General features: G+C 41.6%; 1 protein-coding gene across 1 annotated transcript in view; it reads left to right on the forward strand.

Annotated features, from left to right (window-relative positions):
• The window catches only part of agmo (alkylglycerol monooxygenase), a gene marked incomplete at its 5' end in the record, with an annotated part of 46665 nt that extends 29085 nt beyond the window's left edge, over window positions 1-17580 (forward strand). Inside the window, 2 exons of the mRNA XM_084052261.1 lie at window positions 2165-2270; window positions 17010-17580. Coding sequence (XP_083908387.1) covers window positions 2165-2270; window positions 17010-17090 — 187 coding nt within the window. The 3' untranslated portion in view covers window positions 17091-17580. The remainder of the gene's footprint in view (window positions 1-2164; window positions 2271-17009) is intronic.
• Between the last annotated feature and the right edge of the window lie 860 nt (window positions 17581-18440).

Raw genomic sequence — 18440 nt, forward strand, 5'->3', positions numbered from 1 at the left:
TTTGCATTCGATCCGCCCTGTGTCTGCCTCGTCCTCTGCCTTTGTCCTGCGTTTGGGTCCTCACCACACCACCAGATTGTGACACGAGGGAGTTTGGTAAACATAAAATCAAGAGTGCAGCCTACCCGGGAGTGATCACCAGTGTTGTGGAGCTGTGCTGGGCTTTGCCATGGCTAATTTGCATTGACGTTCTCCCCCTTTCATCAATAAATCAAAAAATATTGTGAATACTTCCACGACCGTACTAAAGGGCAACCTCTCCGTCTTCTCTCAATCTCTGCCATGTCGCACACGTGCGACACATTAATGTAAGCGAGACCAGTAATACGGTCAGCCGTGTGTCACACCAAAAGTGGTGACCCATTGAATAGGGTAGAATGATTACGCAATCACCACAGATGTCACCGATTTTCGGGTGACATCTGTGCAAGTCAACGTTGACTGAGACAAGCTTGTCCATTTATCAGGAAACAGCGCAAATGTGTCAGATAGATTTTCCTTTTTATTTGTGGCAACAGAAAGAACAGGGAAATATAGGTCTTAAATGTAACGAAGTAACGCCATTATTTTAGAAAAGGTAACTATAACCCAGTACTCTTAATTGCAAAACTAACACGTTAGTTTACTCCGTTACCAAAAAAGTATTCCGTTACAGTAAAGGCGTTACTTGTAATGCCGTTACCTCCAACTCTGATAATAATCTAAATCTACAAAGTAACAAGTATGTTTTCAAATAATTGTAGTGGAGTAAAAAGTACAATATTTGCCTCTGAGATGTAGTGGCGTAGAAGTATACAGTATTGCATTTGAGAAACTGGTCAAGGAAGAGCTCCTGACAAAAACGGAGTGTCTTCTAGACCCTATGCAATTTGCATACAGGGCTAAGAGAGGAGTGTCTGATGCTACCATCACATTATTAAACCTTCTGTTTGAACATCTGAAAGTGAGCAAGAAACACGCTAGGCTGCTTTTTGTTGACTTTTCATCAGCCTTTAATACCATTCAGCCACACATACTAGTTGAAAAATTAGTTAACAACTTTGGCTTAGACTCATGTATTATAGGTTGGGTTCTTGACTTCCTTACAAACAGAACCCAGAGGGTAAGAGTGAATGGTAATCTGTCTGGAGAACTAACATCATCCACAGGCTCACCCCAAGGTTGTGTTCTCTCCCCACTCCTGTACATCCTGTATACAAATGATTGTAGAAGTCAACATGCCAACAGACACATTCTCAAATTTGCTGATGATTCTGTTATCATTAGTCTTTTGGACGATAATGAGGCCAGCCATGGTCCAGTTGTTGATGACTTTGTTTCCTGGTGTGATGAGGCATTTTTACAACTTAATGTCACAAAGACTAAGGATATGTGCATTGATTTTAGACTATCAGCACTAGCTACTGAGAGTAGTGAGATAAATGGCCAGGCAGTGGAATTGGTAACCACTTACAAATATCTCGGTACCATTATCGACAATCATTTGAAATTTGACTCAAACACTGAAATGCTGTGTAAGAAAGGCCAACAGCGCCTCTTCTGTCTACGGAAGCTAGCCAAATTTCAGGTGGATAAAACTTTGATGATTTTGTTCTACAGGGCTTTTGTAGAGTCTGTTATTTCTTTTTCTATCATTTGGTGGTATGGGAATCTTGGAATTAAACAGAAAAATGCCCTAAATGGGATTGTAAGGGGGCCTAGCAAGATTGTGGGTGAGAAATTCAGCTGTCTAAGTCTCATATATGATAGGCAGGTGCTTATGAAGGCATCATCTATCAGAGCGGATAGCTCTCATCCACTCCATTCTGTGTATGAACTCTTGCCCTCCGGCCAATGGCTAAAGGCCCCTGTAGCAAAACAAAATAGGTACAAATTTTCATTTGTGCCTACTTCCATCCGTGCCATCAACGGGGGAAGCAGAAGGAGGTAGCTCATGTATGTAACTGCACTTTACTGGTATTATCTGGATTTTGTGACGATGTCTTTGTCTGTCTTTGTTATTGTTCATGTGTTTGTTTTTTAGAGTTTTTTACCTACTGCTGTAAAATGAATTGCCCAATTTGGGACATAATAAACTTGACCTTGCAATGTTCAAGAAAATTTTAAGTAACTCAAAATGTACTTTCCACCACTGACTGAGTGTTGACGGTGTTCTGTGTTCCAGGCCAATGGCAGCCATCTTGGAGATGATGCGGTGTGTTGTCATGGTGATGATGCAGCGTTACGGTTACATGAAGCCCCTCCTACCATCACTGGCTGTGCCCATAGAGGTAAGAGAATCCACCGGATTCGAAAACAGCACACACATACACATATCCAAAGGACCATGAGTGCATACATTTAGTTTTTACAGTTTACATTTGGTGTTTTTGCAGGATTTTGATGGAGATTGCTTCTCATTGCGACACGTTGTGAACTTCGGCTGTTTTTGCTATATAATATATTGGGCTTAAGTGCTTAAAGAGTTTTATGCTGTACAATATATTATATAGCTATGTACATATTATGTACATAGACCGACAAAGAGAGTGAAAGAGCTCTATACAGTGTCCAAATGCAGTGAACTAATCATTGTAGCCTCACATCGCAGTAACAGGTGGATATGTGTGTGTGCGTGCGTGCGTGCGTGACGTGTGTGCCTCTAACTGCATGACAGTTCTCTCACTTTGCCACTACTTAGTGTATATGATTGTTTTACTCATGCAGGCTTTTTTTAAAACTGAATTTGTAAATTTACCAAATTTTCGGTCCAGTGATATTTATGTAAATGTTTTATTTAGAGTAGCCATTGGTACTGCTTGCCACTGCTTGTTGTACCCTAGTGGCTCCAGTGAGTAGCCCCCACCGGGAGGACATAGTGCCTCTGTCCTACTCCTCATTATGCACCCCTAATGTGTGTGTGTGTTCCGTGTATGCACAAACGTGTTTGCGGTTGTAGTGTGGGAGTGTGGCCTGTAGGGGTCTCCCATGAAGCCAGCAAGCCTGTGTCTCCCAGCAGTGAGTTAGAGCTCAGGTAGAAGACTGAGAGGTGGCTGGTATGGTGGCATGCATGGTGACCTAAAACTCCCACAGTGACTTGTTTTCATTTCAATATTATGATAATTAGAAAAATAAACTTTTTTTCATAAAGCACTTTTCAAGACAGCTGTTACAAATTTACATCATGAAAAAGAATTACAATGTAGCCTTACGAATTTATAGTATAAATTAAAAGAGTAAAAAAATCAAAAGAAAATGATTGGCACACAAAGGTGTTCATGGTCAAAGTGGCCTCATTAGCAGTGGGGAAACTATAATACTAGTGTATAGAACTACTATGTGTGTACATGTATGTGCATGTGGTGTGCGAGAGTGAGTGGGCTCTAGGTCGTGTGATGTATGGGACCAGATGCACGGCCCAATTGACCATAAAATTGCCGTGCCTTTCTGGCACTCGCAGCTGAGCTGTAGATCGCGGCTCGGCGGCTGACCTCTCATTATGTGCCCTCCTCCCACCCAACCACTTTCTCCCCCCCTCTCTCTCTCTCTCTCTCTCTCTCTCTCCCCCTCTTTTCCTCCCCGCCTTTGCCACCTCAGCCAGTGTGAACGAAAGCAACACTTCTGGAAGCAATTAATGCTGTCTGCCGCTAACTAGCGCTGGCTGATGAGATTTGCACGTGAGCGCTGAATCGCTCCTTTTATTGTCCCTACTCCACATCTGCAGCGCTCAGGTGTTCAAGATGACTCTCTTAGTAATATTTGTTTGTGTTTTGTTTATTATCATGAAATGAATTCTTGCATCATGCTTGACAAAAAAAGCATATCCAGTCTTGATTTATGCAGCACGTGCCACATGGCAGTGTTTCACTGACAGCATCATTGTCTCATGTACCCCCATTTCCTTGAATGAATCATTAGGCTTCATTTCAAGTCGTGGTATATCAGCCTGAGTTGAGTAAATGTCACCCATGCAGGTGGGGCTCATTGAAACCTCTAACGGTTTTCATAAAATGGTTCCTGACGTATTTGCCCCTTTTGCTTTCTACTATGGCAATGTGCAGAATAAAGGGGGGGGGGGTGCGGGGAAATCCCCAAACCTGAGTGTACATTAATGATATATGGTCCTGACGTGTGAGGTGAACGGCCAACTTTTTGTAGCAGAGCGGGACCTGTTTTGAAGTCGCGCCAATCAATTAACAGTGACTTGAAACGGAGGGGGGGGGCGAAATACACATTTAATTGTATTCAGGCCCATGCGACTGTATGTGAGAAGAGACTACAGAAAAATGACTAGAAAAGAACGAGGTTGGTTTGTGGTCCTTAAAAGCCAGCGGTGTGATATACAGCACCCTTAAAGCTCACAGCGGTATTTATAGTGGCTCTGGAGATTTCCCTTGTAAAGCTGCAGGCTTGACCTGCAAACCAGGGCTGCCTCTCTCGCTCCCAGCCACCACACTCACCCACCCACGCCCAGCGTCTGTGTGGCAGACATGGAAGGCCATGGTGGTTCAGACGGGATGATGCTGGTGCTAGTGTGTGTAATTTTAAAAGCTGGGTAGAGGACAGGGTGGGTGGTGGGTGTTTTTTTTCTTTCTTTTTTGTTCTTGTGTGCACGCACGTCTGTGCTTGGGGACAGTATGCTTCAAAGTGTAGTGGAGGAGTAAGTAGGGCTGGGCAAATAACTGATATTTAGAATCAATAACCGACTTACAACGAATCGACACATAAAATAATATAATCAACTAATTTGATTATTCTGATTAACCACTATTTTATACAACGTGTGTCAAGCTTGTATAGATCTGCTATTTTAACTAAACTAGAGGTTTGAGCCGCTATGCGGCTATGTCGCACCGCCGATCCGACTGATATGTTATAGTGTCGGGGCTTTGTCAGGTTTGTTTATGGTTATGTCTGTGTCATAGTGACATGCCTATAATTTGTTTATGGTAATGTATGAGTCATAGTGACATGCCTATATATGGGCGTATCAGGTTTGTTTATGGTTATGTCTGAGTCATAGCGATGTGGCTGTGGTCCTGCCGGTATGTGGGCGTATCGGGTTTGTTCATGGTTGTGTCTGAGTCAGAGTGACGTGGCCGTTATCAGCCCACCCACCCGCCGGCCAGCCGGCCGGCCGGCCCTCCCTTTAGCCAATTTTGATATATATTATAGGATTAATTGTGGAAAGGTTTGAAATACTGGATACTGATTTGAAGTCATATCGCCCAGCCGTAGGAGCAAGTGTGAGTGATCTAGGTAGTTTATGTGTAGCTTATTTGTGCGTGCATCCACCCATTCATACATTTGTGAAAGTGCACGTCAGTGCATGCTGTGTGTATGTTCATAGGCTTTGTGATTTTGTTTGTTGTGTATTTATATGTTGTGAGTATCAGAGAGGGCATGTTGTTTAGCTTAGCTTGTAGTCAGTAAACTCTTATGGGTCAATTAACACTGGATTTTACTGTGTAATGATGTAACATAGTTTTAGTTGTACTGCCATGCATGTTCCTGATTTGCTTGAATGAAAGGACAGAAGTGCTGTGGACCAGAACTGTATGTTGCAATAATATCCAGAGTGTTAAAAACTGACCAAATGTCAATATTTTACCCATATGATTAAAAATGGACTGTTCAGGACTGTTCATTTTATGAGACTGTAAAATGGACTATTCGGATTTTGTTGTGTAACACTGAAGTCACAGTAATTTAAAAGAGAGCTCTAAAAAGTACAACTGTTTAAAGCATACCTGTCTTTGGTCATCAATGTTGTTATGGAGACTGAAGCACTATTACATTGGCTGAAATCCTTGTTTGCGCAGTCAGTGGCAGCCTCATACAGTATAAGTCTTTATTAATACATTATTTAATGCATTGACACTGTACAGCTCTGTACACCAACTGGACATCATTTGTACTGCAGAACATGTGTCATTTAACTATTAGTACAGACCATTTATCTTTGATGACCAAAAAGAGAGCAAGTGTAGAGAACATAAATGTAGCTTTTTATTAGATAGGAGAGCGTAGACAGGAAGCTGAGGGAAGACAGTTAGAATGGCATGATGCAACACAGATCTCCGGCTGGAATCAAACCAGGGTCTTCTCAGTTACGTGCGCTATCCGATCATCTACTGACACCCCCTGTTTAGCTTTCCAAAGAATTCCTCTTGGCGATGGAAGCATAGTGATAGATGTCTGCACACTGTGTTTTACTATATTGTAGCGTCCCTGGGTGTGACACTTCAGCTTGAAAGGATTTCCCAGCATGCCTCGGGGTGTGCCAGCACTTATTGTTTTATTGTTGTGTTAATTTGGCTTGTTATTTGATTTAGAGACTGGTTTTGCATGTTTATTGTGATTGATGCTGTTGTTTGATGTCTGTTGTTCCATTTGGCCGTTTGTTTTTATGTGTGTAGGTTTGGTTATGAAACCATGGGCGATAGGTGTAGCTGTGGTGGGGCAGGGAACCCCCTTTCTGTGGCAATGCATTGCGGAGTGGTGCTGTGTTGAAACCACCTTCTTTATGAAAGCTGCAAATAAAAACGTTTCCTATATCAAGAAAGAGGTTGCCATGTCTCTCAAAATTGGTATTACTGTATAAAAGAGAACCCGTACAAGCTGTAGCCTATTGTTGAGTCCCATTGAAATTTCCAGTTTTCAAGTGAAGTGTATGCCAGTCTATGATTATCTTTTTCGTGTTCAACTTCCAAGGGAAAGAAAAATACCATTGTGACCAAAAACAGAGAGGCCAGAACAATATTATCAAGTTCATGTCCAACACAAAAGCTTCACCTCGCTGCGCAGTGGCCCTTATCTCCAACACAACACCTGACGGTCTGCAAAAACGATGACTGCCACCCAAACCACCTATACCCCCCTTTACCCCTTCCAGTCATTGTCAGAACTCTCCAACCCTGAACACTGAGATAAGACCGCTATCAGTGGGAGGTTTTTGTTATGTGTAAACGTTGTTTTCCATGAGCGCAGATCTCAGGTGCGAGAGGTTAGTGTCCTTTTCTGTGGCAGGAATGCATGGTAGCAAAGGAGCACTGCTGAGGTTAACGGGATCGTGTGCAGCTATGGAAACTCGGTGAGCATGACATCATCTGAAAGCTCGCAGGAATGGAAAGGAAAGGAAATCTCCTCTCGTGGCGAACGTGGAGCGATTTGAAGAAGAAAAAAAATTGTGCTGGATAGGACTGCTGTGTGAGAGTAAACAATTTGGCGGTCGACAGTACACGGTGTGAAATATTATCACTCAATGTGCAGGGGATCATGTCCGTCAAAGTGTAAGCACTTGGTTTATGTTGTCAAACCTGCTGCCAGGGAAAACTATGGAAGTCTACCACCGATTGGTCTTTAGGGAATTTTCCATCAGTATTTGGTTCTGGGGCTTTGCTTAGTTCACTTCTTAGGACAAGGTTTACTTTCTTTTGAACTGAAATGATTGCATCTTCTTACAGTAATTGTGATTTAGTTTATTACATGGCCTCAGGGCCTGCATGTGACCGTAAAACGAATCTGGTATTTACTCCTCTCCCCTCTTGAAATGCGCATAAATCAGATTTCATACGGCAGTAATAATGCTCTCAGAAGAAGTCTGCTCACAATTTCACAACATTAGAAATGATGACATAATATTTTATAATGTATATAACTATGCACAAGTCAAGAAAGACTGGCCATAAAATATGCCAGTGTGACACAGCATAAAAGCTTAGCATATTCATTTATCAAGCTTTGGTTCTGTGGAATACATTTAAACCTTTTAACACTTTGTTACATATTTTCTCTCTCTCTCTCTCTCTCTCTCTCTCTCTCTCTCTCTCTCTCTCTCTCTCTCTCTCTCTCTCTCTCTCTCTCTCTCTCTCTCTCTCTCTCTCTCTAAATTGCTCGATCACTTGTCTGATACTGTTGTAAAGAGAAATCTTTTCTGGCTCTTTTCCTGGTAATCTCATATGGAGTGAGATGGTAAATGTCTAGTGGTTTTGCTGTGATTTGAGCGCACGTACCGGACTTGCAAGTTTGAACTGAAGACAGGCTGAGGTTGCAGAATTGGGAACAGGCGTTGACATGTGGACCAATCCTTTAAAAGTTTATTCTCCGCTCTGACCACAAATCATCTTCCTCCATGTGCACTAGCGTGGGCGCATGCCTTAGAAGCACGGCAGTAGCCTCGTAGATAAATAAGCAGAACTGTGATCAGAGGGGTCTCTGCGAATGTGAATGATAAACTGGTCTCCCCTTAGCAACTACTTCCAAGGTGCCTTTGAGCACAGCGCTTAACCACTTAAACCCAATGTACTTAACCCATTCAATCCGGGAACCCATATTTGTGTCATTTTAGATTTTTTGCTATAACCATTATTTTATACTTTGGGCTATTCAAAAGTAGCAGATATACAAGCTCATAGCGCGTCACTGAGTGCAGCGCTACGAGCTTGTAGATCTGCATGTCTTTTGAAACATTTTGCAAATTTGTGCAAATCTTTCAATATATATGTTTGCAAACATTTTAACTCAAATATTTGCTTCTGGGTAGGGTTGTCCGATATTGGCTTTTTTACCGATAACCGATATACCGATATTGTCCAACTCTTAATTACCGATACCGATATCAACCGATACCGATATATGCGGGGATTATTGTGATTAGGGTAAGCTCAAATTTCATATCACACACACCATATACAGTAAGAACTCCTGTAACTTATTTAAAAAAGCAAAAAAAAAAAAACATACCGATATTTTCCCGATATCAATTTTTATGCTAATATCGGCCGATAATATCGGGAGGCCGATAATATCGGACATCCCTACTTCTGGGGATTCTACAAATGTCTTCTAAATCCTAACAGTTAAAAAAACAAACAACTTGTGTTGCTATATCACTGGTTCTCAAACTTTTTCATGTCAAGGACCACCCAAAATGACACAGATGCGTTCCCGGTCTTAATGGATTAATTGACCAGGGTTCCCCAGGGCTCTATGCTTTTCCCCTCTTCACCGGAAAAAGCAGATCTACAAGCTCACAATGTGCAGTTGTGAGCTTGTACAGCTTGTACATCTGCTATTTTAGGGTCTAGGGTCCAAGTGCTTAACACCCTGTAGACTCTAGAGCAGCCGAATAGCCAACAGCAGGGCGCTGTGGGAGTACTGGCTGGAATATGACTCAATGATTTCAGCACACAGTAAAATCCAGAGTGTTAAAACTGCTTATTTTAATGAATAAAATACTTTTTTTCTTTCCCTTTTTTTTATTGGCAACTTAAACGTTAAAGAATTAAAGAATAAAATGTTATTTTAACCAATCTGTATGGCATGTTATGATAATACATTTGAACTAGCACATGTGCAGTGGTTGGGGTGGTCTACCTGCACTTCCATTGAAAATGTTAGACCCAGGTGTCAGGTGTTTTGTAAGACAAAACACCAGGGTACCTACTATTTGACAAGTACTACTGCCTGAAGTTTATAAGCGCATTATCTCCCCTGCCAAGCGGGGATGACTTCTTGGAACAGTGGTAGAAATGTGGTCTCTCATGCAGGAGACCGGCAGTCATTTAAGCCAGATAGGACATAAAAGTTATGGATTTTTTTAAATGAAGCCTTACAGGTCTCAGAGTTGAAGGAGGATGTCGCTGAAGAAAAAAAAAAGCCGGTCAACATTCCCTGGGTAAATGTTCTAAAAGAGGAAGTGGAGGAGGTAGAAACAGACGTGGAGGTGAAACAGGGGTGGGAGGTTACATGTCCCAGGGGACTCATCTGTCTGTGCTCTCACTCTGAGGTATCTAATTGAACACATTCACAGAAGACACAGTTGTCCACCACTCTGCCTCTCTTCTCATAGCACCACACCTATGTACCTAACAGCAGGGGGCTTGATTTTGCAGAAATCACCCCCCACCCCTGACTTCTTTTCCTCCCCATCGCATTTCTGGATTTGTGCCCTCTACCGTTGCTTCCAACTTTCCGCCGGCTAGCTAGTGCGCTCTCCACGAAGTTGTCCGCCAGCGGGGCCACCCAGGGAATTGTGGTTATTAGAGAGGTGTAGACTTCTCCTATTGAGGCTGAATTCAAGCCAAGCTCATGGGGTCTAAAGTGAATTATAAGAGATATTGAATGTGGAATGTGCCTTATGATTTATTTAGTTTTTTGTTAGGTTTTTTCATGCTATGATTTCAGTGCCTTCTTAACAAGGCACAATTTAGTTCTTTATGTAATTTTGTGGTGATCTATTGACCCCTGAAGAGGAAATGAGTATTTTCACCTTTACGGCTGGTTGGGATTCAATATCTTACTCAGGGAACTTCAGCAGCAGAAGATGCTATGGAATAGTGTAGGATCAGACCTGGATTCTTCCACATGCAAAAGCGTGTATATATATACAGTATATATATAATGTTTTACAGTTAGGTGCAGACTGCAGAGCCACTATATTTTTAATGAATGCTCGATATTGATGCTGTAACGTTATTCTGAATTGACTCATATATTTATTTATTGATAGAAGCGTTACTTTTCAAACAGATTCTTGCCACCCTTCAGAAAATAGCCATTTCATCCATGTCCAGCCTGGCTCATGTCACATAAAGTTTCATAAACAGGATGTATTTGATATTTAATCCACAATACATTTAAAGCACATTCACTCAGTTATCTGAGCGTCCATCCTTCTTATCAAAGTCAGGATGACAGTAATGATTGGAAAATATCCAGTTGGATTGCAACTGGATATTTTTGAATTGCAATGACATTTCAATTTGTATTGTTTATAATTATAACATTATAACATTATTCATTCATGTTTTCACCTAGACATTTATCAAAATCTGAACTTTAGTCGTAACAGTTTACCATTTATTTCAGGACTCATATTCTTTTATTTATTTATATATTTTTATTCTCATGTACAAGTCTGTCTCAAACTAGAAAAACAAACAAAACTAACAAAACAAAAACAATATATTCTCTTTTGACAGAAAGTGACAGACCTCTTTGTGTTTATTACTTGCCATGATTTCTTGTGTTTTGTTGTGTGTGCAAAAAAGTAATAAAGAGATTTGTAATAAAAAACAAAACAATATATTCTCTGTTCTCTTGAACTCGAGAGAACATTCTCCCCAAGTTAACTTAACGAGAACATTCTTCCCAAGAATGCAAGTACGTTGTGCTTGGTGTAGAGAAATGACCCTTGACGGCTCTGCTAGATATCCTGTGATACAGACTACTGCCACCTCCTGGTATGGAGAGTTATTTTTTATCTGGTAGCACAGAACAGCAGCATCAGCTGAGTGTCAGCTGAAGGTGACACAAAGCAATCTGTTCAGTCGCCGTTTGTTAGTTCTTGCTTGGTGTGTCAGGGCCTGTAGTGTTAGGACTGCCCCCCCTGCCCACTTGAACCCTAGTGTCCATTTTCTGGGCATGTCATGATAGGCAAACATTCTGCTAAAATAGTAGATGTACAAGCTCAAAACGGGTCGTATTGTAACATGATGTGATCTGCTATTTTTTTGCAAAAAGATTTAGAAAAAAATAGTGGGCCAAGCCGCCAAGGATAGATTCCTGGGAGGCCCCAGTCAACAAAATGTTTAGCATTTGTGTTTAATCTTCCTGTTGAAGATTATACCAGTTATTTCAAACCAGACAAATGCCCGTGCTGTGAATTTAGTTGAATATGTTTGTTCATGTTTTATGTTTAAAGCAAATTAAAGAAGTTATAAAAGCTAGGTTTAACCAGAAATACCTGTGTACTCTCTCATTATTCCGACACGTGATTCTGACCAATCCGCATGCAGGCTAGTTCTTTGTCGGCAGTTCAAATCAGCAGTTGTCTTAAATCACTACTGTACAAAATTGTTTTACATTTTGCCAGAGAGTCTTATGGACCTTTCTATATAACATAATATTGTTGAATCGTCATATTGAACTGCCAAATCCAATATTTTCCTAAGGAAATTCTGAGTCAGATACAGCACTATAGATAATGTAGAATAAGACCCTAAAACTGATCTCTATAGCAGCTATTGCAAACAGTTAGATCTCAGAGGACTAGCCACTGTGTTAAAATTGCAACATCACCAGACTCCCTAATGTTTTGATACACTTCCACTGCACTGTTGCTGCTAGTGCAGCACATATGTTACGTCTGGCTGTGCGTCTATGTGTGGGAGTGTGGCGGGGATATTTCTCATGGCTGTGCTACAAAGCAGGCACCAGACCGGGCTCTCTGGTGAGACATTAAGCTGCTTAGTGTGTCCTTCCTCTGGGTCTGCCCAAAGAACTCAGCATATAGACTGTATATACGTATCTGCTTGTAATGAACAGACAGGAAGTACAACTTGCACAGGGGAGAGCAGTGCGTGCGTGCGTGTGTGCGTGCATGCGCGCGTGCGCATGTGTTGTATGTGAAAGTGTGTGTGCGTGCGTGCGTGCGTGCGTGCGCATGTGTTGTATGTGAAAGGGTGCATGTGTGTATGTTCACACCTGGCTTGTGTTAAAATATTAATTTGTATATGTACACTGTATACAGCATGCTGGTATACAGACGCATAAAGCATTATCTGTTTTGTGTGTTACCCTACCTACATGGAGTTGGACCCAAGAAATGTATGCCAAATACCATATTATTCACAACACATTTTATAGTTTGTTCTCGTCTATTACAGGGCATGATAGCTTGGACCTGTCATTTAGGAGAGTACAACCAGAGCCAGAGAATTCCGATAATCTAAAAGCACTTTAATGCACTTTTCTTTGATCTGATGGTAGGCAGTACAGTGGTTCCCAAACGTTGTGCTGAGGTACAGGACACTGGTGTGCCATGAGACAAGTGTACGAGTGCTTTGGGATTCACATTATTATTGCAATACACAACTCAATGCAAAAAGTTATGCTTTATTCTATAATATACTGTACCTGTATAGCAGCACACTCATTTCCAATACAGAGACAAATTCTTTACCCTAAAAATAAACGTATTTTAATATATTAAAATAACGCACGCACGCACGCACGCACGCACGCACGCACGCACACACACAATTTGTGGATAGGCTATTCTCGCTATGAATGCAGGTGTGTCTTCAGATTTTGACTTGGTGTGTTTTGAAATCACGGTGGTAGTATAGAAGCAGACCTGAAACCAACACTAAAAAATACCATTTGACCCAGGCCTGGTCTACTGTAGGCAGCCATATGGACGGGGAACTCTGGAAACATCCCATTACAGGTCATATATCACAGGGCTGACAGCAGCCATTCTGCCTTGTTTTCATTTCAATCATGAGTGCAGCTGCTTTGGAGAGCACTGGGGGCTCTGCCATGTTAACCCGCTACAGCCTGGAAGGCTTAGCATAGGCTTCCATAAGAGATATTTGATGAGGTTCAATCCAAATGCACCGTTACGTCATGCATTTTCTTTTAGGCAAATGTTGTCCTATTTAATGTCAGGTTTTGATGCCCCTCTTTTCAGCTTGGCTGGGCACTCCAACGGACACAGTTGGCAGTGTTTGTGGGTGAGAAGCGGGTTAGGGAAATGCGACTTTGTCACTGCACTAGTGACTCCTACTGGTTGGTCAGGGTACCTGTTCAGCGGGTAGGGAAACTGGGGAAGACTTTTATGCTCTCCCGGTGAATTTGGTGATTTGCTGTCAAGTTAAAAGAAGTGGATGGTGGCCCGATGTGCATCAGAGGAGGCATGTGGTTGTCCACACCCTCCCCATGCCAACAGAGGGGGTTGGCAGTGAACACAGCACATTAGCAATGACAATGAGAGAGTGAAAGAAATTATCCCAAATTCTGCTTGCATCCAGCTACAGGGTGTGTGTTCTATATATTTGTTATAGAATGTATTACAGCACTCACTATATATTTGTCAAACAGGAATGTCTGCTTCAAAGCTAAGCCTTAAATCTTAGTCCGATTGGCTACATGCACCCCTTCATGTACTACTGTACATGTATTTCCCCTTTATGCCACATCTGGACCCAGTAGCAGTCAATTAGGGTTCATACTTTTCACCTGGATTTACCTGTTCTGTTTTTTTTAACTGGAAAAAGCAAGTGGGCATAATTATGTGTACTCTTTGATTTGGTATTTGTGATATCTGAGCTTACAATTATATCATGATAAAATGTCTGCTGGATGCTCTGTCCACTCTGCCTCTCTTCATCCACCTGAAACAAACGTAAAATCATGGGAAACATACAAAAACCACATGTGATTGATTTGTCTTATTGGTGCCCTTAACAAACTACCCTCTCCCCAAATCAGAACAAAGTGAGTGTGAGGCGATTTGTTGAGATTCCTACTTTAGGAGCTGGTGTTCTCTGGTTGTAGCGCTTATTTGCAGATCATCGAACCCGCTTCCTTCCACAGTGTAATCTGTCCCACATGGATTTCCTACCTAGTCCATTAAAATGTAGCACAGTGGAGCCAATGGGGGAAGATGGGAACTGGAAAAGAAAGAAAAAGAAAAAGCCTTCCCTTCCCCTCAGCATGTAGCTTTGATAGAAATATCTGTCAGACTTTGGTCCGTTGGAGTGTAAGGTGATTTGCGAGGTTCTTCCGAGACTGTTATGTGCTCTTGATCCCAATCCATCTCGGAGATGGGCATGACACAACTTCACGTCTATGTAATCTGTAGGTGCTACATCGCCAAAAAAATGAAAAGAATGCTTCTTTTGATACTTTGGCACTATTTCGCTACTCCCATCAGTTGCTCCCTGCCTTCTATGTTTTTTGTGTGTGTGTCCTGCACTCCCATCCTCTTTTTCTCTCTGTGGGGAACATGTTGCCAGAACAGGTAGTGAGAGGCGGAAAGCAGAGGGGGGGAGAGGAGAAGGAGGAGGGCACATTCCAGTCCGTGTTGTGATCTCGTTCTCTCTGTCTCTCGCCTTCTCCTCCTCTCTCTTTCCCTCCCACTCTTAACTTCTGTCTCTCTCTCACTCTCTCACTCTACATCCCTTCCCCTTCGCGTCCTCTCTCTCTCTCAGAGGAAAACAGCTGTGGCGTCCAGGAGAAAACATTGCTTTTTTCCCATCAGGCTTTTGCCTGTGATGGACAGGGGTCTGGTTTTGGCTAGCTTTGCAAGGTAGGATGCAGTTTATGGCCCAGAACACAGCTGGGGGTGGAGGGTAGGGCCGTTTTTCGCAAGCCCCTTTTGCTGAATAGCATGGTCCCCTATGGTGGTGACCCCTCAACCCTGATGTGAGACCATCATGGGAGATGACTTTGCCCCACTCCTTAACCTTTTGGAGTCAACTTTTCACTATGATTCTATGGTCCAACTACTAAGTATGGAAGCCTGCTTCCGCTACCGAGTGACAAAAATAAAAAGGCTAGATTTGTGACTTTTCATCACATAATTTGTACATCAGCATTCATCAGAGTTTTTTTCTCAGAATAGCGGGATAAGCAATGTTGAGAAAGTAAGCTATACTGTAAGTCTGTGGTTCACAGTTTAGGTCCCGGGTACCCCCAAGGGTTTGAGGGGGGTTCCAGCTAAATGATTGATTGTTGGGAACCGAATGGACCCTTTTGGGTATGTAACCCAGAGAGTTGGTTCCTTATGGGACTATTTGTTTCATTTGTACAATCTCAGAGCTAAATTAACCCTGGGGAATTTACAGTAGATGGTGCTCCATAGAAGAGAAAAAATCATATCAAATGGGGGTCTGTGGTCTAATGCATATCAAACTGAGGGTCCTTGACATCAAAAAGGTTTAGAAACACTGCTACTATAACAGCATTTCTTTGTATTTTTACTCAGTAGTGGAACTGACTCTGTGTTTTCTTAGTTTTTGTTAGCCAGCTGACTTTTAGATTTTCATGAAACATGGTTGAAAATGATCATCAGTTGGCTGTCCTGAAGAGATTATTAACTTTTGGATCAAAAAGGCCAATGTTCACAGTCACCATCAACGTCTTTTTACATTACAATTACATAATTGGCCATATCTCAAGAATGGAGAGATGTAGAACAAAATATTTAGGTGTGCAGTTTTAAGCCTAATTTATGCTCTGAGAATAGCACCTATACAAGCTCACAACGAGTTGTGAGCTTGTAGTTCTGCTATTCGCATCGTGTGACAAAGTATGAATCAGGCTTTACTGAAAGCTTCACCATCCACAAGCTGAACATGAGCACTTGCTGATGTAACTCATTTGACCCTACATCCTATTTGTAAGTCCAACATAATTTATTGCAGGTAGTTCTATGCAAACAGTAGCAATATTTTGGGTACCTCCGATGGCCAACAGGGGTTGGCTCAAGCCTTGTTGTTTTAGACACATCCGATAAACCATAGGAACATCTTGTTCCCATGCAGGAAGCATTTGAAGACGGCAGCATTTTGAGACTGTGACAGTGGTGGGCAAAGTACTCAACCCCAGTACTTCAGTCTTAAGTACTGTATATAGCAGATACTCCTGATCAAGTATTACTCAACTATGAGTAAAAGTTGATACTACAAATTACAAAGTGCAATGCGTTGCTGTATTGGAATACATTTTAGACATACTGTAATAGACATTTTCAAGAAGTTTTACCAAAATAGCAATAATAGTGAAAATAGCCCATCTACTACTAGATTTACAAGATCTACAAACTACAAAATCAGATAGACAGATCTACAAACAGATGTAGACGGATCTACAAACTCACAACGCCTCGCAACGAGAGGCGTTGTGAGCTTGTACTGTAGATTGTCTATTTCCAAAATGTTTGCCTCTTTCTTATATTATTTGACAATTTGACCAATATTTGACCAGATTTTATACTACAGTTTGTTGGCTACTTTTAATGCAGTGATTGTCTTTTTCTTTTCTTTATTTTTTTTGTTGGAGGTATTAAATAGGTCTTAAAAGTCCTTAAATTGTCACTTCACTGTCATTTGGGGACCCCCCAAAATCATGCGGGGATCCCCCTGGGGGTCCCGACCCACAGGTTGAGAACCACTGTACTATGGTAAACTTAAAGCATAGGATCCTCCTAAAACCCCATGCTTGTTTTTGTTTGTCTCCAGGCCTTTGTCTCCCTCTCTCTGCTTTACTGGGGCTTGCAGAACTTCTCTCAGCTGGTCAGCATCAAGAAGAAGTCCAACTGAGTGAAGAGCGGGCCTCCAATCGACCACACCGTAAAATCCTCAGTGTTCATTTAACTCTGAGAGTTTACAAATGTAGCCAACATAACATAAAATAAAACCAAATTACAAAATAACACATGAGGATTTGTTGTGTGTGTGGGTGCCCTGACACCTGACCCCTGACACAACCTGGTGGTTTGGGATTCCATCATTACTTTTTTTTTTTGGTTTTCATTTAATTTAAGTGTTACATAATTTCATAGCTACAAATTTTAACCAACGTCAAAGGATGAGCATGATATATGCATGAATGACCTACTAATGACATCCTTCCACTTCTATGAAAAGCAGTTTTAGTATGCATACTGTATTTATACGGTATTTATATATGTATATATGTGTGTCTGGATATGTGGTGACTTAGGGTATGTTCACACTATCCACCTTCTATGAAGAAAAAGCGCTGTCTAGAGTGCATTTTCTGCTGAAAATTAATAAAAAAGAAAAGTGGGAGTGAGGTCGTGCGATCGATTGAAACAGATTTGAATATAACTGCATGGAATGTATCGAATATTGAAAACAAAGTTTTAAATCACGTAGAAGGTATAGACGTGAAACTAATAAAGATCGAGCGACTGTATAGCATATTTATCACCTAATATATCAATCTTTTATAGACATGCTGCCAGAGACGAACGCCGAGGTCTCTGTGTTTCTCCTCCCCTGCCTGTCAGCTCTGCTGCCGGGCATATACGGTATTAATAGGCCTGCCTTTTACGAAAATACAACTCCACCATGAATCTGCTGAATACGTATGTAATTATATTAGCTAATAATAGGTTTAATATACTGTTGTTGTTAGGCAGAAGAGGAGGAGGGAGGGACGCTGGTGGTACTCAGGTGTGGGTGTCTCCGTGGCTGACAGCGGGGCATTGAGAGCAATACATCCATGATAGAGACCATCAGCTCGGACGGGCAGCTCTGCATTTGTGTGCAGTCGCGATTGGACAGCTGATAAAAAGCAGCCCATATCGTGAGCTCATTTCTCAAAATGTTTAACTATTCTCAACTTTTTAAAGCGCTCTGCTCGGCCAGAAAAAGCGCTCTCATCAGCGCATTCTAAAAGCGGCCGCCATGCAGTCGCCTTTTGGTCCTTTCTCATAGGGTTTAAAGTAAAAAGGCGGTGCCTATTTTCTTTTTTAAAGGCGGCTAGTGTGAACATACCAGTTGGTGAAGGGCCATGTTGACAAATGATGTCAGTAAATCTATAATAACAGGCAATGTGCCCACCACATTTATTTTTTCCTTCATGTAATTGTGAAAAAACTGTGGTGTGAAAATGTTTTGATCGAATTGCACTGTTATTAGAGT

Source organism: Gymnoscopelus microlampas (genome assembly GCF_963454915.1).
Source record: "Gymnoscopelus microlampas genome assembly, chromosome: 3".
Lineage (NCBI taxonomy): Eukaryota > Metazoa > Chordata > Actinopteri > Myctophiformes > Myctophidae > Gymnoscopelus > Gymnoscopelus microlampas.